This window comes from Rhea americana, unplaced genomic scaffold (assembly GCF_003343005.1).
Source record: "Rhea americana isolate MKP2758 unplaced genomic scaffold, rheAme1 scaffold_215, whole genome shotgun sequence".
NCBI lineage: Eukaryota > Metazoa > Chordata > Aves > Rheiformes > Rheidae > Rhea > Rhea americana.
The window spans coordinates 294,808-314,212 of NW_028186305.1; the positions used below are offsets into that span (position 1 = coordinate 294,808).

Sequence of the window (19,405 nt, forward strand, 5' to 3'; positions counted from 1 at the left end):
TATTTAAATTCATACATTTCAAAAGAACGAGGCATAAAGGAAGGGGAGTTACTTATCAAAGTTACATATATCAGCATCAGTGCTGCTAATGGAACCAGAATTACCAGCCTCCCCGCGGGTGTCCTCCCAGGAGAGCGTGTTGCCTCACCCAGGGTGTTGCCTTTATGGAAACACAAAACTGTTTGCCGTTTTCTTGAAAAATGCTGCTCGTGCTGCATACGTGAGCAGCGAAAACGGGGAGAGCTACAAAAGCAAGGGTGGCGGAGCAAGGCCGAGCGGGCGCAGATGGCCGAGGGGGCCGGATCCTGCTTTGCTATGCCGTTAAATCCCCTGCTAGCAAAACAGCCAGTAACTCTGGATTAACCCTGGTAAACCGGAGCGAACACCGCCTGCATCTTAACTTTAAAACAACGTGGTTTTGCACGTGGAGATGCAATAATACYGCAAGTATTTTTCAACTGAATCTCCATAAACTTTTGAAGCCTGTTCCCAAATATTTCAACACATTTTCCTTCCCCGTCTTCCCAGCTGGGATCATTTTTGCCGGTACAGACGATTCTTCTGGCATCCGTGGGAATTGCCTCCGTAATTAGAAGTGCACCCAGTGCACAGATCAGAGTGCTCGAGCCCGGCAGCTGGAGCTGGGAGGCGGGTCTGATTAAATCTGCGCTGCCGCAGGAGAAAAGCCAGCTTTAATGAACCATCAGAAGAGCTCCCTACCCCGTCTTTCAGCGGCGCGGGGAGCGGGACTCCTCTTTCACTGCGTGCGTCGCTGTTCAGCGCGTGCTCCGAGCTCACTGAACGGAGCGACAGCGTAGCGGCGAGTGATTCGGGGCTCGGGAATCAGTGATGTGCCTAGATCAGAAGGATCTAATTGCCAGCAGTGACACTTATTAAAGCTGAGCTCAGAACGTATCTTCAGAATTACAGCAAAGACTGGAAATGCCTAACGCAGCAAATTGGTATCAGTTGCAGGCCTCGTTTGTCTTCGGAGATGCTCCTCTTTAGTTTAGAGAAGGCCCTCATAAAAGTGAGATCAGAGCTGGCTCRTACGTCGCTCGCAGAGATGCGGCTTCGCAGGCGGGATGCTGAGCTGCCGGGATGTTACGTCTCGGTATGTATCGGTACCTAAGGCTGCATTTCTCTCCCTTTTTTAAGAACTAGAACCGGAGGTTGGGGAGAGGAAGCCATGTCAGAGTTACAGGTATCTGGGGGAAAAAAAGCAACTTTCAATAAATAAGATTTTTCCTACTTCTTACAGCGGCGGAGGATGCTGTGGAGACTGGGAMTCAAACATGGCTCTAAGCCTGGACGTAACTGAAACCCGGGCTGCTTTGGAGGTACCGCGGCACGAGCTGGTGAGACTTCAGCACGTCGCTCCCCAGCGCGCTCAGCGCGCGGCTCCCTCGCCCAGGATACAGGCGGATCCTCCGACCCGCATGCGTTCAGAACCGTTTTAACGTTTCYGCTACTAAAGCAGCAATTCGCTTCGCAAATCGGGACGCAAACGCAGGCAGCRCGAACAAATCTCAACTAACGGAGGCGTCTTTAAGTGACGGTCGATCYCAAGCCTTGCTCTAACGCTGTAATTGGAAGCTGATTCCCATAAACTCTGCAGGATGCAGGTGAATGGGCGATTTCTGGCTTTGAGTCAAACGCTAGAGTAATTAAATGTTTTACAAAACACTTTAGGCATGTGAAGTGCTGTTGTTATACCCAAGAAACCAACGGGCTGCGGCAGATTGGAGCACACGAGATTTTGAGGCCCGTGAGCTCCTTTCTCCCACTCCATCTCTCCTTCAGAGCTGCTAACAGAAGATTATGAACGTTACCAGATTCCTTTTGTTATGAGCAGAAAAAGACAAACCCAAATTGCTTTCTTTCATACGAACATGTGCATTTCAAAAGTTTTTCCTTCCGTAATAAATATCCAAGTAGATGACCAGCTTGCTGTTCATCTCAGGAAGGAACTGCCCCTAGGGAGAAGAGAAACTGCTGTTACTTCTGATCTTGCACATAAAGCTGAAGAGGTTCCACCTGTTAAAGGTTTACAACACCATCTGCTGTTTAAAAATCAGACAGCATTTGAGCTAACCATCACGCAAGAGTTTGTGCTTGTTTGATACCCTAGAAGCGACAAACAGCTAACACGGAAAGGTTCGCGTAATTGGCGCTTTTCACTTGGGTCCTTTCGAGCCCTTAACATATTTCTTCTTGGTTGTAATTAGGGAGCGAATTATTTCTTCACTAGAGGACCTAGAAAGCCAGCGAGCAGTAGAGATTCAGCAGCGCTGGAGGCTTCAGCCGGGCCTGAGCCACAAACCCGCGATGTGGCCCGTGGCCGCAGCCTCCCCAGAGCTGCTCCGAGCTTCGGGCTGTGCTCGGGGCGGTCGTCCCTCGGCAAAGCCCAGTCCGCCCSGCGCTTCCCCACGGTCGCTCCGGTCCCAGCTTTTCAATGTCTTTTCTGTGTCATTCYCCTCCCAAACTGGACCCAAAGAACCTGCTTAAAATCTTTTTTCTTAAAAAGGATCCGTGGATCCCGCAGGGCACGATCAACGCGAAGAAAATCTTTCTGTCAAAAATCAAAATATTTGTCTTTTGCTGTCTCACGCTGCCGCCCGCGCGATAGACTAAACGCTCTAACCGAGGTTTCTTTTACTGCCTTCTGCCGGAAAGCGGTGCGTGTTTCTGTCTCAGGGAAAACACCGGAGCCCGGGAGCTTGTCAGGCAGCCGCRGCACCGCCAGCCCTCGCAGGTCGGGTTGCGTTTCGTCCCAAGCAGGGAAGTCTTCTCAAAACGGGTTCCTGTGGAGCCCGGCCAGGTACCCGGAGACAATCTGATGTTTTTAATCACCTCAAGTTTATACCAGCCCCCTCCCCTCCCCAAAGCYTTAAAGTCCAGTAAGAACCAGAGARCTCAGCTGCGCAAGCCCGCGCTAGCCCTGCCCCGGCTGCCCCGCTACAACATCCTCTGCCACGTCTAACGTTTATAACCCCCTCCACGTGCATCGCTTGAAGAGTCAGGGGCTCCTTTTGTAAGCGATCAGCTTCCTGCCCCAGAGCTTTACATACGCGTCTCCACAAAAGAGACCTTTTACATGTCAATTTATTTTCAGACAAGCATATCTGAAAGGCAGTTTCCCTCCAGAGCCGAATTAGTGTTGATGGCAGGTGCTCGGGGGCGCCACAAAGGGAGGAAGGCAGCAAGTTAGCTGAGCTTAAGTAGTAAGACAGCTTGATGTTTTAATAACCGGAGGCGAGAAAATGGAACGGCAGCGGACCTCCAGCCTTCGTAGCRTGAATGAAGGTTTTATTCAGAGCCCCCCACGTACTTGCAAAAGAAAACCTTGAAATATTTTAGATGTCGGGCTTTGCTTTAAAAGAGGGATTAAGTCGCTGCATATTCCRTGAAAGCGCGGCACCCGCCCCCGCGTCCCGGCACACGTGCCGCCCGGCGCGGCGGCCGAAGCCGCCGCTTCCTGGAAAGGTGGTTGCCACCGGGCGCTGGCGGTGCCGCGGGGCAAACGGAGCCTCGCTCCGCATTTCCACCGCCTGGCTGCAAGTCCAGAGACGAGCGGAGAAGAAGTTTACACGGACTAACTTGAAGTTGGGGACCAGACGCTGACGCTTGCATCAGTCGGGCTCCGGTTTTGAAGCGAGAGGATCGTTTGCTCGGTGAAATTTCACTGAGAGAAAAAGCAAAAATAMAGACGCTCGCTGAGAAGGTTACTGGCCGTCATTAAAGACGGCCTAAACGATCACGATGTGAATGTTTAGCAGGCCAAAATACATTTCTCTCCGCTCGGTTTAATCTGGCAGCGGTCGATACCAGGTCACGAAGAGGAAGGCGCCGGAGGACGGGGGAGAAGGGRTTACAGAACTGCCTTTCTGCCGGGTCAGCGTCTCTCACAACAGAAAAAGCTCCTGATTTATGCCCCAAAATAGGAAGGTTTAACCTTCTTTTATGAAAGCTGTAGTATCTAAAGAAAGAAGAGACTCAATGTTATTTTCAGGGTCCATRTCTAGGGATTACCAGAATATTTCTATGCAGGTTAATTCCAGGTAGACTCGGAGCCTGGATTCCAGGATTTCTACTCCCTTGAGCTTTCATATACGTTTACAGGACAAAACCTTAAAGGTCAAGTTGACCATTACACACCTGAAATAACACAAGCAGTTCTCCTTGTAGAGGTTTCCTTATGTGCAAAAGTTAAACACATTTTTTTGTCCCTTTTTAACTCGAGTGACTGCACACTCTCATGCCAGCAGGTCATCTGGTCTCCTGCAAGACCTCTACTAGCTCCCCTCAAAAGCTTTAACGGATCCAGCCCAGCACAGGTCCAACTTGCACCTCAAATAACGCAATTTCAATTAAGATGACAGCAGTTGGTCCCAGCTGCATTTTGGGAAAGGTTTATATTGTCAGGATAATACCAGAAAGGGAGCAAGGGGCCCACCTGACCCACTGCAAACACCTGCAGTTCTCATAAACAGAGAGATCAGCAAGTCCGTTTTTATTGATCACTGAAATTAAAAAAAAAAACAGCACTTAATTATTTGGAACTAAAAATCAAAACTTTTTACTGACGGAAAGATCATTTGCAACAACTTGGTTAAAAATACAGAAAGCACAGTTTAGCCCTTGTTCGCTCTGTTCTCCAAAGCGACGTAGGTCCAAGAAGATACAGCCGAACTGACTWCAGAAGGTGCCGTCGAACACCGTGAGGCAGCCGGCTCGACGCCAGAAGTCGCCGTGGGGGGTTTTACATGCCGGGYGCTGCCTACCGCTAGCGCTGCTTCTGAAGCACCTGCGGGCTGTTCTCCTGGTTATCCTAAACAGCTTGGAGTTGTTGCTACTTAGCCTCATACTAGCACCGTTACAGAGAGGATTAAGCAAAGGGTATAATGTTGATCCTGATTAAAAACTTGAAAACATTCACAACTTCATACAAACGTACCAACTACCATTCAAGCAGGACAAATATTTGGTTTGAGGACTGATCCTGACTGGTCTGTATTGTTTGGAGGCTCACAGTGAGTGGTGAACACTAGCAACACGGGAACCCATTTAGCCTCTTAAGAATCCACTCTTGAAGTGCAATGTAGGAAAGATGCTTCAAAATTGTTGGGAGGCGTCTGCTTATATCCCAACACCCCCCAAGGGGACTGATCTCAAAGCTCCCAGAAGTTGTTTATATTCGTTTAGGGTAGCTAAAACTTGCACACGTATTTCCTGGCACAAGGGTGACTGCACAGTTGTAGTAAACGTAAGGCAGATTCATTGACATCAATACAAAAATTGTGCCAGAGGAAAAAGCAAAGATTTGTGATGAAGGCGTTTCACAGAGCGGAGCGACTCCCCTGCCCGCTGCAGGCCCTGCCAGGCCTCCAGCCTCAACATCTTTCACCACAGAAGTCTTGCCAGCCTGGGTGAGACCCTCTGACAGTGACCCAAGGAAAGTGATGGGCTGCAGAGTAACGCTTGCAGTTCAACTCACACTGTTCCAAACTGTACTACTTTGCTAATTCCCAAAGTACAGTAGAGTTAACCTAGCACAGGCAGAGTGGTGGAGTTCATCCTCTAAGCCTGGGCACGTTGGCATCAGATGTGCTCTTCACGATCGGCAAAGGATTAAAACCAGCTCTGCTTGCAGGTTTATAGTAACGTGAGTGAGAAGATGCAGCATGCTGGCACTGACCTCCTCTGAGACCTAGGACAATACTTAGAATAAAAATAGGAAAAAAAAAACCTTGACTAGTTCAGCTTCTCACTGGCTGCTCCAAGGAGCGAAACAGGACCTGCCTGGGTGAGGGTGGAAGAGGAGGAGGAAGAGCTGCACACCACCAAGAAAATTTYTAATGGAATTCTCTATTTTGAAGTYTCCTGGGACCAAGCAAAGRGGAAAGGCAAAAAGAAAGTTTCCCTTCTCTGTATGTCCAGCCAAAGGGTGCAGAAATTCACATGAGAACCTTTGGTGTCTTCAGTTGCTTTTCTGAGCACTTGCAGTCTTCCATAGTTCTTCTAATGCTCCCAGGAAACACCCACCAGTAAACTCAGAGAGCTCCAGCAGTTCTCTGCAAGTTGGAATGGATGGGGAGTTTATTTCCAGCACAATCCACCTGCAAGTGTTGGCTTCTATTAAAACTACAATGTCTTAAGAGTAAGAAGTTTCCCTTCTGCACAGTCTACATCTTGCCACCTTTCATGTTGATTACTGCCTTAGCCTATAACTAGTTCTAATTATTTCCAACTGCAAAGCGAGGTATTAAACCTGAGAGACGGGGGCATGATATGCAGCCCTATTACAGTGCTGCTGGTTTTCCCATCAGCAGGCCAGCTGTGGAAGAAAGACACACCTCTACCAATGAAAAAGCTTTGCACATCTCTCAAAAAGCAGGCAAAAATCATTATCTCCATATTACAGAGGGGGAAATGACTAGGGTCACTTATTCTGCAGCTAAAAGTCAGTCAGGAAAATGATATCAACTGAATGACATGTTTATTGTGCAATTTGTAAGGAAACCCTGAGTTACCAGCTGTAGAACAAAGTTAAATTAGAAAAAGGTATGGTTTACTTCACAGATTCCTGCTAAATGAAAGGAAAACAAAAGATGATTAAGAGCAGCAGCCAAAGGCAGCCAAAACCTCAGCTTTGCTATGGAGAAGGTTCCTTTGTCATCCACACCTGCTCAGGTGACAAAATCCCCAGTGAGCACTAGGGGTGATGGTAAATTCACACAAAGATGGAAAAGTCGGGGAAGGAATGAGCCAAATTAGCATGTCTTCTGGACAGCTTATCATCTAAGGGGGTGTTTGGAAAACACTTGGTTTATTTTGTTTGGAGAACAGCCCTTTGGCCTGGGGGAGGGCAGAAAAATGGAGTCTGAAAATCAGCCTTAGAATCTGAACACACACACACACACACACACACACACACACACACACACACGTAGTGAAGGAGAAAAGTTCTTTACAAACACAAGTGCTGTTGCCTAGGAATCTGCAAGTGTGACTTTGGGAAGAGCGTACAAAGTTTCAAGGGAGGAAAAAACCCAAAGCTTAAAATCCAAACATCATGCAGTCTTCCAGCTGCAATGGTGTTGGAGAAGATCAATTCAAAGATATGATGTAGCTACAACAAAGATCTGGCCCTACACAGGAGAAGGTGAATCAGAACTGCTTTTTAGTGCCACTTGACATCAGTTATACATTCTAGTTCTCATATACACAGATGGACGTCTTTAAAAATTGACAATTTACACTTCAAAAAAGTTTTACAGTGAAGTTCTCTCAGTAAAGATCAGTCCACACAAAGAGGAGCCAGTCTTTCAGAAGCAGAAAGGCACTTGGCCTTGATGTGGATTTCAGAAAAAGTCCTCAAGGAAGCTTCTTTGCAGGCATTTACTGCCCAATCTCTTGCCTTCTGTCTTCAGTAGGTCGTGCAAAGTCTGTTGCAATTGCACTGCACAGTGCTGCTGCAGACTGCCCAGAATTCACAGTGTGGTGGAAGGAAGTTTCTTTACTCGCCTCTGTGCCAGAATGGATGATTCGATGGGCTTCAGCTGGGGGCTTGGCTTGGAGCTGTTCAGTGCAGAGTATGTAGCAGCCATTGCCCCCTTGGAGAGAAGGCATGAGAAAGGTCATTTAGATTTAGAAGAGGTATTTCAGACTCATGGCTTTTTACAAGATGAGGGAGCAGAATAGCTTGGACCACAAATGAAGCCAAAAACATTTTTTTCTTTTTTTAAATCTCCTTCCCTTCCTGAAATGCAGTTAAAGAACCTTCCTAGGTTTTCCTGACCAAAAAAAAAAAAAAGAAAGAAAAAACTTGCCTTACATTGCCTGGCCCACGGCTCTACAATCTTGCACCCTGCTTTGCTTGTCCACTGTCACCCCACCTGAACCCCTGTTTTCCAAAGAGCATGATATCCAAGAGGAACAGCTGAATGCCCAGCCCAGACTTTGTACCTTTACAAGCTGAACGTCCTGGTGATTCAGTTGGCTCTGGGGTAAGCTATCCTTCTGTGTTATCCACGGATGCTGCAGAACCTGTTTGGCTGTTAGGCGCTGGTGAGGATCTACATGAAGCATCTTTGATACCAGATCCTAAGGGGATCATTTGGAAAGTTGGGCTTTAGAAGACTTCATACTTCAAATAAAAAGATATCACCACCACAAATCACGATTTAAATTCAGATACTGACTTTAAAGGCCTAAGACATCAATCTCCTTGAGTATAAAACACATTTGCCGTGGGTATGGGAGGTATAACAAAGTAACAAGCTGGGCACAGGTCAAGCACTAAATYGGTGTTGCATACAAATATTCAAGGTAAGTGCTAAAACAAAGCAGAGAGAGGCAGGCTGCTGAGCTGCCTACAGGGCAGTTGTATAGGGTGGAACATACACTGCTGCTTTTCTCCTACCTCTTCTGCCTTCTCTCCCCAACCTGCTTTAAACCTGTCTCCCAGCAACTAGCCATGCTGGATCTCAGCCCTTTAATTTAACCCAAGTGAATATCAAATCATGCCTTGGCTGTGTTGGAAATAGTGTCCCAATTGCCTCCACTGACAGAGAACTTCCCCCCGCCTATTCGGGTCAGGATCTCTTCTGGAGTGTCACTGGGCCCGTTTGCAAATGGAGTGCAGCTGAGGAGAGAAGAGAAAAAAGCATGTGAGTTACTGTCCTGTAACTGGGCCAGGAACCGACTGATAAGCAGAGGTACCAAGTGCTGCAGCAGAGCATGTTTGAGAGCAAGYGGATCACAGCTCCAGCTGTAACCTTCCAGCAAGGTGGGGAGGCGCTTACCCTGCTAGCATGGTATAAAGGAGAACTCCCAGGCTCCAGATGTCACAGCCCTCATCGTAGCCTTGGCGTTTTAGTACCTGAACAGAATAAGCAAAGAAAAAAAGTGTGTTCAGTTCTTGTCACAGAGCTTGTTTCAGCTTGTGAAGAGCAGCTTGACCCCTGCCTGCGGTCTGTATGCAAAGCTCCTTCTGGAGCMCTACTGAATAGCAAGGTCATGGACTAAAGGTCAGGATTCAAATCAGATTTTTGTTTCATGAAACAGAGGAAACCCCCCAGGTGCATCAAAATGACAAGCGAGAAAGAAGCTATGTTCCAATCCAGTGACTCTGCATGTGCGCTCCATTGGGTGCCAGTTCTTTTTCTTTCCTCCACTTCAATATAGCTGAAGGGAAAATAAACCCACCTCCTTTAACAGGTCAGATAATCAGGAAGAGAAATGGCCCACAGAAGTCAGCAGGATTTTAAAGTCTCACAACTCTTTGCAGACCCTCTCCTAGCAGCTGAAGGAGTATGGTACAGTACAAGTTGGAAGAGTGCATTGTAACTGCACTTGCGATGCCACAGTTGTTCAGTACTGTAAGTACTGGCATTTCTGCAATTATGGATTACGAATCAGAGTATGCCAGAGCAGGTTTCACTTAAGCACTGGACAGACCTATCTGTGCAGAATGAGAATGCAGTCTAGGGGAGGGAAGCGAGAGCTACAGGAGAGTCAAGTTAGTAAGGCGCTTACCTCAGGTGCCACAAAGTTCGCAGTATAACAGGGAGTCATGAGAAGGCCGTTCTCAGCCCTCAGCTGCTTGGCAAAGCCAAAGTCACAAATGCGAATGCTTTCTGGGTTCCCTGACTCGTCCACATAGAGAATGTTGCTGGGTTTCAAGTCCCTATGAACCACCTGCAGAGCAAAGAAAGTGCCTCTCTCATACACCACGCGGACGAAGGTCTGAAGCTGCATCAGGATACTCAACCCCTGCTCTGGCCCCACATCTGCCTTGCCAAGACAGCAATGCCAGAGAGAAACAATATTCCTGACAGACACGGTTACTCCCTGGAGGAGGAGTGCAGTGCGATGCTAGACAACTTCCTAGGGATGCAGATGTAACCAGACCCATACTCACCCCTTGGGAATGCAGATACTCCACTGTTTTACAGATCGTGTGCAGGACAGAACTGGCCTCCCTCTCTGAGAAAAATTTCTGTCTGAGGATCTTATCTAGCAGCTCTCCTCCCCTCATCAGCTCAGTCACCAGGTACACATACTTCCCATCATCATACACCTACCAAAGCAAACATGGAAAGGGTTAATTAAAAACTGCTTCCCAGAGTTCCCTTCTGTAGTTCTACTACRAAGCAGACAGAGGTCAGCAATGCAGAGGTGAATCTCTACTCCCAGAAGGTAGCACCAACACAGAGCAATACAGTGGCTGGTGACACTGGGTTGCACATGCCAGAGCTGTTGCCAAACTGCATTCAGACCCTCTGTAGGCCAGTCTGCACTTCCTAAACCAACATGCAYGGTAAGTTATTCAAGTTAGACTCACATCTTTCAAGGTAATGATGTTTGGATGCTGCCCATATCGCAGGAGGATTTCGATTTCCTCAGAAGGGTCTCGCTTGCTCTTGTCAATGACCTGTGAGAGTACAGATAAGCATTATCCACAACTGGATGGGAAAGCGGCCAGGATGCAGCAAATAAGCTGAACATTTGGGGTGCTGCAGACAGWCAGTACTGTATCCATTCCCTGTCTCCTGCCCTCTTTAGCAATAGCCTTTACTTGCATTGCCGGTTTTGTGTCTCCAGCCCCAAATTTTTATGTCTGGGTTATTTGTTAAGACATGATATAGCCAGAGCAAACACTGCAAAGAAAGGTGAGACACTGTCCTCCCTCCGTGAGAAAGGAGAATGCTGCTTCCCCACTATTCCTAGATAAGAAAGCTAACACCAGCTATACACACAGCAGCACAGAACTTGTCTGTCTGGGTCCCACACAAGCAGGGAAAGAATTCCATTCCTGGAAAATATTTTGGCCCTTATAGGTATGAACAAAAGTCAAACAAGCRAGTTCAGTTCAGGTTGTAAATCTCAGACCTTGACTGCATATTCCATGTTGGTCGCTTTATGAATGCAGCGTTTACACACTGAGTAGGAGCCAACACCGATCGCCTCCTTCACCACGTAGCCATCGCTGAACTGGACATTCTTGCCATGCAGCTGCTGCAAGAGGAGAACAGAGGAGCAGGTGAGATGGGAGAGTTCAGGGAATGTTTGTGCAACACRATGAATTAACTGTAATACAGAGCAAACTGACAGACGGCTGTCTGCTGCATCCCACAGCTTCTCCTCCCTGCTGGCGAGAGGGAGGAGGAGAGAACAAGGCAAATATAGGTCACTAGGCTAACACTATCCGCATCTAAGCATGGTGCATCTCTGTGGCACCTTTCAACGCACAGGCATTCGCACAGACCTCCCACTAGCATGGGTCCAGCTAGGGAGAGGAAAGCAAGCAGATCTGAAGTGCCCCAGTGACCTTTGCACATGACAATCAATAGGAATGAAAGAACAACAGGGTGCAAGAATTCAGAACAGAATGACTGTCGTCTAAGGCTTTACTCAAGCTCTCCTCAAAACAGTACTGAGGTCCTGCAGACCCTCACTGGGCTCTGGGACATTACTGCACCTCAGAGCAGTAGCTCTTYAGTCCCTGCTTTTTTACCTGTACCACCGAATTCAAAGGGGACTGGGCAGGTTTCACTTTGCCATCCTCCATCAATCCAGTCGCCACAAAACTGAAGCCGCGGAAGAGCTGATGGGCCCCTGCACTCGGGGGGATGCCTGGGGAATCTGCAACAGAAGTAGAGAGGCACCTTGAAGGGGGCTAGGCTGGCTGAAGCAGAAGCCTTTCCCTCACTTCCCAGAGCCCACAGCTCCTCTCTAGGCTGTTCTAGACAGCAGCTATGCTGCACAGCACTGCATTTATCCATGAACACCCTGAATATGTACCACTGGGCCTCTGTCTTAGTGCTGCTACTATCTGAAGCCGACAGTGCTAAAAGGAGGCAAGACATAGCCTAGCCAGCACAGGCAAAACAAATATTCCACCATACAGAGTAACTCCACACAGGAAGCTTTGGCTGCATTAATTTGCACAAACCTTTTGGTGTACGAGATGTAAACTCYGTGTCAAAATAAAAGGTGTCATCTGGCTGGCCTACTGCAGGCTTGAAAGGTGGCTTGATTTCCCTTCGATATAGCTTCTGCAAAACAAATACAGCTTGAAAGAGCTCTGATAGGTCACTGTCATATGTACTCAGAAGGGTGTAAAGACTTGCGAGGAATTAGAGGCCAAGATGGGATTTTGCAAAACTAGAAAAAACTTTGCAGTTTAGCATATAACTACAGCTCAGCAGTTGGAGGGAAAACTTCTGGGGCAGTATGGTCTGTGGAGAGTCAGTCTGTGGAGAAATACTACAAGTTTCTATCATCCACCATATATTGGTCAAGAAGAAAGAAAGTGTTCTCTAACCAGCTTACCCCCTGCTACAAAGGTAGCGCAAAGTATTTACCTCACCAGGCTCTTCCACCCCCCGATGACTCCCATTAAGGCGTTGCTGACACATATCTCAGGGACAGCCACAGGAATTGCCCTAGCAGAACATTCACCTCCCAGCGCCCCCCAAGTCTCTTTTTTAAATTGCTTCTTGAAACAAAAATTTGAAATAAGCCTTACTAGCGTTGCTGGAGGTTTATTCTGGTAACTTGCTGGATGCCTCAAAAGCACAAAAAGACTCATCTTCAAAATCCCTTACAAAGCAAGGGAAACTGGCCAGGGGAGAAACTAGGTTATAGAGTAAAATAGGGAGTTGGCCAAAAGTAGTTTGGAAATGCTAGTTCAGTTACTGCCCTGAGACTACTTCTTTGGATGATACAGAGTATTTCTTTTTCAGGACAGTTTTTCTCAGTCCTTTCTATTCTGGGCAAGGCAACACCTGTTGCGCCAAACCCCAAATTAAAACCTGCACTTCTCTTTGAGAGAATAAATTCAAGACAAGGTGAGATCATAAGCAACTCAGGCATTAAGCAGTTATTCACATGACAAAGGGGCATTTGAGCTTTTGGAAGGATTAACAGAATTGTCAGAGACAGCGACTAGCAGCACCCCCATAGCAAACTGGTCAGACTTCAAGCATCACAATTCTGCTATTATTGCAGTCAGCAAAACTGCAGTACTTTCACTGAGTGGTGTGGAAGTTTGGTCTTCAATTTCTTGATTTGATACTCACATTCCAATCAATAGTAGAGTAGAAAGGATGGCGTTTTATCTCTTCTGCCCCATCTGGACCAGAACCTGAAAGATACACCCATGGAGCGTGTAACATCAGATCAGGACCACTGACTAAGTGAAGGCTGCTACCACGTACGCAACATGATCAGGTATATCACGGGGAACCTGGCTGTAATGAAACAAGCAAATTAACCTAGCACAAGTCTGAACATGCACGTGACCTACTAGGATCTGAGGCCCAGGTACAGCATCAGGCATATTCAGAAAGAAAATGTATCTTACCTAATCTGTTGGCTGGATTCCTTTTGAAAAGGGCTCGCAGGAGACTCTGTGCTTCAGAGCTCAGGAACTGAGGCATGCCCAGCTTTGCTCTAGAAAGAAAGTTATGCAATTGGTTGAAGGTTTAAAGGAGTCAACCCACAAGCCGACTGCAGCACCTCCACCCCTGAAAGTGCAATAATCTGTTTGGCATTTATACTGCAACCTTCAAACTAGCTGTTGATGCAGAAACACATGCCAAATAATGCCATCAAGTTGTGAGAACTCCCAAGTTGCAACATCCTCAGAGAAAGAGCAGCAAGCTCACCTCATATACATCCACACTTACTTGAGGATGAGGGTCATGGTCTCCTTACGATCCTTTCCCTGGAAGGGCAGTGAGCCRGTAAGCATTTCGAACTGGGAGGAAGAGAGTACAATGAGAGGTCACATGTCTCAGCAAGTTTAAGAGCTGCACAGACCCTACTACATCTTCAGCTGGGAATCCTCCAAAACTAGTGAAAAGCTTGCATGAGTGATCAAAGTGAAGCGTCACTCAAAAAAAAAAAAAAAAAAAAAAAAAAAAGTTCGCAAAGAAGTCATTTTCTGATAAGGGAACTTGGTTTGCAGCAAGGGATATATTTCAGCCAGCGCCTGCTCCTCCAGGAGCCCTCAGACTCAGTGACCACCAGATGGTGGCACCAGATCTGCACAACAACCAATATCCCAGCACCAGGGGCTGACACAGGCACCCACACACACATCTCATACTGCATGCCCCAGGCGCTCGCTGGAACCCGTCCAGTCCCAGGAGCAATGCGTCCCTGAGAAGCACATTCCTGGTTGAATCCCTGCACTGCTCAGACACCCTTTTAGAGAGTCCTTTCAGGGATAYTTTGAGAGTATCTCCAGGTCAGTGCATCTGCTAGACATGCAGAATCACACAAGGGTATTTCAGAGCTACTGCTAGAGCAGCTGCTATGAAGTTAAGTTCCAAACACACTAGTTTGGTACATACCATTAACACCCCATATGACCACCAATCAGCACTGTGGGAATGCCCCTGACGATTCACAACTTCTGGCGCCATGTATTCTACTGTCCCACAGAAGGAATAGGCTTTCTTCTCATGGTCTATAGCTTCTTTACTCAAGCCAAAATCTATGTAAGAAAAAACTGTTAGCATGCACCTATCAGCTCTGGACTACTACACTGAGCAGAGAGGTCTAAGAAAACTTCCACATTTAAGAACTAAGCTTGCTGGAGCAGGAGGTTTTTGTGGAATCTCTTACCTGTGAGTTTGATATGCCCTTCTTCATCCAGGAGGATGCTACAGCATAAGTGAAAAAAGCAAGATGTTATTAGCTGTAAGAAAGGCTGATGTGTATCAGCACACACCTTGGATGCTGGTCAGAGATGCTCTCAAAACTCCAAAGGAGAAAGTTAACTATCCCTTCCAACTCCAAAGCTTTAAACTCCATCATCAAGGCATAAACAGGAGAAAGAACAGCTCCCCTTCTTTCTACAGGCACACTTTCACATTGAGCAAATAGCCCCTAGAGGTTGCATTGCCTCTGATCCCCCACACTCCCCAGGTAAGAACAACTGAGTCATGCGGCTGGCATGCATCTCTGCAGAGCCCTCACATAGTGCCTTTTTCCTCGGAAGGCTCTCAATTGCTTAAAGCTGGAGGCCAGAGCCTGCCAAGGTTTAATGCTCAGACATGTGGTGCACACATGCTGCCTCCACAGTGCTCCTGGCYGCAACTGCTGATGTGAGGAGCAAGAGGCAATCTGCACTACTGCTTTCCATCTAGTTGGCCTGGAGGCATTATTCAGCTGTCTTCATGGAAGAAGACTGTGCTGTTTTCTGACTGAGCTGTAAGAAGGACTCAGCTCCCTGCCTAAGTTGTGCCACACGTACTTTTCTGGTTTAAGGTCTCTGTATATGATTCCCAGGCTGTGCAGATGGTCAAGCCCCAAAGCCAGCTCTGCCAGGTAGAACTTCACATCCTCCTCTGTGAACATGACCTGAAAGAGGGCAGAGGAAGTAGACAGGCTGATCAGGGTTACAGCCCYCACAGAAGGACCACATCAGGTGTACCCATGCAAGACCTTTCATATCCATGTTGCTCCATTCTGCCTTTTCAAGACCTAAGCTTCTCAGGCTTCACTCGCCATCCTAAAGTATCAGTTAAGTAGCAACACTAAAAAACACAACCATGGTTGCTAGGTAGCAGAGAGGTGTTAAAGAACTCTTCACTTACATTAAAGACAACAGTGAATGTAACTTGGTTACCCGGCACAGCTTCTTGTTGCCCCTCCCATGCCCTACCCTCACCCTCTCCCAGTGAAGCAATGCAGCCAGAAGACACCACAGCAGAACATGGCACTTGCTTGTTTCCATTCTTGGTATGATGCTCAGCAGAAGTTGCTGGAGAAGGTGAGACCTGACGCCTGTGCTGGTGCTCTTCTGGCAGAGGACAGGGTTCCTGAGACACTCTCCCTTGCTTCTAGCTCTGAGCTAGCTGCAGGATGGAGGTTTTTTCCATCCGCTTCAAAGATTTCCCAAGAGTCAATCACTTCTCCAGGCAGTTAAGGCTTAGCATGCATGAACTGACAACCTCAGCAACCCACCAAGATGCCAGAGCATACCCACCTCTTTGGAAAGTCGAGTGAAAAGGTCACCTCCCCTGAGGAAATCCAAGATGAGATAGAGCTTCCCCTCTGTCTGGAATGCTGAAACACAAGCCAGAGCAGGAATCACACCCCTCTGCTGAGGGACGGCTCAACTGTGTTATATTAATCACTTAAGTCCCAATGGCTTCAGTTACGCAGATGCCCTGCATGGTTACCAGGTTAAATACAGGTAGGGCTAATTATGTAGTATAAATGAGATAAGCTTGGCCAGGATGTTGAAATGGGAACTCACCAGCGGTACTCTGGCACTGCACAAAAGTCTGCTTTTCTGCAGGGTTTGTTTCCTTTCAGCCAGCGATGCCCCACTGAAATGGCCGTTTTCCCAAGAGAGGCACTGGTCACTTTACAGGGAGAAAATTGCTCTTGCTTTCCTCAGAGCAAGAACATTAATCCTGACGAACTCTGGTTTGAYTAGTTAACTCTTTCTCGATTTCTCCTTAATTAATATCTTAATCCAAAGGATTTGATGTTTAAATCTCTTCTCCYGGGCTATGCTGTTTTTCCCATTCAAAACCTAGAATGAGCACGGGACCAAAGTCCTTTCGAGGAAAGGATTTTTTTAAGGGGATTGTCAAGGCTCCAGGGCAGCAGAGCCATTGAGTCATACTGACTGACAAAGGCCTTTTCTCCATTTCAGGTATTTCCAGAAGCCTGCTAGGGACCATGAGAATCTCCCAGCATCCTCCAATCAGCCTGCTGCTGGATGCCTTAATGCTCATCTACTTGGTCATGGTAAATGCATCTGTAATAGCATCTCTCTTTATTGTGCTCAAAAGCAGTTAGCWTCTGTTCAAGGTGGGAGCCCTTAAAAACTGGAAGCTTAGTTGGGCACCATCTTTCCCTGTGTCTCAACTAGCTCCACACTCACCATAGTGGAGTTTCACCACAAAGGGATGGTTTACATCAGCCAGGATATCCCTTTCTATCTTCGTCCTTACTCGATCACGCACTGTGGAAGAAGAGGAACAGCTCAGACACTGAAAAAAAGCACACAATTCCCTGCCCCCAGCCTGCCCCCAGCCTTAAGCCCTTTAGTTCCAGGCAGCCTGAGCCAGATCATCTCCATCTCTGCACATCCAGCACTGCAACAACTTTTAAGAGATGGAGAGAAGAGGGGCTATCCAGCTGAGACAAAGAGACTTCTCTTTCACACAGATCACTCTAGAGCCAGCACTGTCCAGTGACTGCTGCGGGATTTTTCACAATGTAACTCCCCAGAGCTCTCTAGACACAGAGAATAAGAGTGTCAAAGGAAGACTCTCCTACCTTTCAATGTGGCCTTCTTGAGCACTTTCATGGCATAGAGGTGGTTGCTGTCTGGTGGAGTGATTTTTCTCACCAAAAAAACCTGAAGGAGTAGGACACATCATTATCCGAGTTCTAAACACTAGCACAAGGAGCTAGATATCTCCCAAAGCAGCAAACCTCCAAGTGACTCGAGAAGCAGCTGGCCACCTGGCAAGCTGTACCTCAAGCTCTCCACATGAAGACCCAAGAGGTTTTCAGCAAAGATGTGTGCGTGGACTCTAACACCCTATCTCCAGCCATTACAGCACTCAYGCTTTTAGGTGAACTTTTCTCCCATCTTCCACACCTCTTGCTCATTCCTGCAGCTACCATGGGATTGTAGTAATGCCTAGGGGCTGTGACTAAGAGTCCTGTCCAGCCTTGTGTTCTTAACTTGAAGCAACATCACAGAACAGAAATAWCCCTATCCCACCCTTGAGCTGGACTGAGAACTGGCTTAAAGTCAGAGCTCAGAGGGTTGCTATCAGTGGCGCAGAGGTTCTAGTTGGAACCCTGTAGCTAGTGGAGTTCCCCAGAGCTCAGTACTGCGGCCAGTCCTGTTCAACTCATTCCTCAGTGACCTGGATGAGGGGACAGAGTGCCTCCTCAGCAAGTTTGCTGATGATACCAAGCTGGGAGGAGTGGTTGATACCCCTGAGGGCTGTGCTGCCATTCAGAGAGACCTGGACACGCTGGAGAGGAGAGAAACCTCATGAGGTTCAACAAGGGCAAGTGCAGAGTCCTGCAGCTAGGGAGAAATAACCCTAGGCACCAGTACAGGCTGGGGGGTGACCTGCTGGAGAGCAGCTCTGCAGAGAAGGACCTGTGAGTGCTGGTGGACAAGTTGACCATGAGCCAGCAATGTGCCCTTGTGGCCAGTAATGCCAATGGTATCCTGAGGTGCATTAGGAGGAGTGTTGGCAGTAGGTCAAGGGAGGTGATCCTGCCCCTCTACTCAGCCCTAGTGAGGCCTCATTGTGAGTCCTGCATCCAGTTCTGGGCTCCTCAGTACAAAAGAGACACGGAGCTACTGGAGAGAGTCCAGYGTAGGGCTACAAAGATCATTAGARGACTACAGCATCTCCCCTATGAGGAAAGGCTGCGAGACCTGGACTTGTTTAGCCTGGAGGAGAGAAGACTGAGGGGGGATCTTATCAATGTGTGTAAGTACCTCAAGGAAGGGTGTCAAGGGGATGGGGCCAGACTCTTCTCAGTAGTGCCATGAGATAGCACAAGAGGCAATGGGCACAAACTGAAACACAGGAAGTTCTGCCTGAATATAAGGAAGAACCTATCTGCTGTGAGGGTGACAGAGCACTGGACCAGGTTGCCCAGAGAGGTTGTGGAGCCTCCTCTGGAGATATTCAAAACCTGCCTGGATGCAATCCTAACATGCTCAGTAACCCTGACTGAACAGGGGGTTGGACTAGATAATCTCCAGAGGTCCCTTCCAACCTCAACCATTCTGTGATTCTRCCTATTTCTAGCCCCTGCAACACTGCCTGTTGGTGTCTGACATGTTTGCAGATTCACTCATGATTCTGTGAATCACAAAGCCTCCTGGTGGCAGCAAGCCTGACTCCCTGGAGTTCAGGCCCTGCACCTTCTCYGGATTTTTACCTCCCTCCCTTCCCAGATGTCCTGAACTACCTGGATCTAGACAGCTTTGAAAATACACTGCCATTCTTTTGAATAAAGCCCACTGCTGTATTTGCACCTGGTTCTATACAAGCTTTTACTATTAGTGTTGGTAACYGACTGACATTAAGTTAAAGATTTAATGCATGACCAGACAGTCTGTAAGAGACCTGGATTATGTGCAAGTTGAAATAGATAAGAGTTACAGGCCACTTCCTTCCTCCTTCACAGAGGGGAAACTGGACCATACACAAGGGCTGAAAACAGCCCGTTACATATAGCATCATATCAGCTCATAGCTGAGAACACCAAGAGGCATGGCCTGAGTCCTACAAGTTCTCAATTCAACCGAGGGCTGCAGGAGGTCCCTCTACTCAGTGCCTCACCTGTGTTCAGGAGCAGAATCCTACTCCTTTCCTCCCAATTATCCAAA

General features: G+C 47.6%; 1 protein-coding gene across 1 annotated transcript in view; it reads right to left on the minus strand.

Annotated features, from left to right (window-relative positions):
* Window positions 1-4,488: 4,488 nt before the first annotated feature.
* RPS6KA1 (ribosomal protein S6 kinase A1) overlaps window positions 4,489-19,405 on the minus strand; it is a 37,252-nt gene continuing 22,335 nt past the window's right edge. The window contains exons 5-23 of the mRNA XM_085305124.1: window positions 17,314-17,395; window positions 16,916-16,996; window positions 16,007-16,086; window positions 15,272-15,378; window positions 14,641-14,678; window positions 14,367-14,509; window positions 13,698-13,768; window positions 13,373-13,461; window positions 13,089-13,153; window positions 11,960-12,062; window positions 11,522-11,649; window positions 10,897-11,022; window positions 10,349-10,438; window positions 9,926-10,084; window positions 9,541-9,702; window positions 8,808-8,884; window positions 8,530-8,647; window positions 7,969-8,106; window positions 4,489-7,616 (exon numbers count right to left, since the gene is read on the minus strand). Coding sequence (XP_085161250.1) covers window positions 7,494-7,616; window positions 7,969-8,106; window positions 8,530-8,647; window positions 8,808-8,884; window positions 9,541-9,702; window positions 9,926-10,084; window positions 10,349-10,438; window positions 10,897-11,022; window positions 11,522-11,649; window positions 11,960-12,062; window positions 13,089-13,153; window positions 13,373-13,461; window positions 13,698-13,768; window positions 14,367-14,509; window positions 14,641-14,678; window positions 15,272-15,378; window positions 16,007-16,086; window positions 16,916-16,996; window positions 17,314-17,395 — 1,980 coding nt within the window. The 3' untranslated portion in view covers window positions 4,489-7,493. The remainder of the gene's footprint in view (window positions 7,617-7,968; window positions 8,107-8,529; window positions 8,648-8,807; window positions 8,885-9,540; window positions 9,703-9,925; window positions 10,085-10,348; window positions 10,439-10,896; window positions 11,023-11,521; window positions 11,650-11,959; window positions 12,063-13,088; window positions 13,154-13,372; window positions 13,462-13,697; window positions 13,769-14,366; window positions 14,510-14,640; window positions 14,679-15,271; window positions 15,379-16,006; window positions 16,087-16,915; window positions 16,997-17,313; window positions 17,396-19,405) is intronic.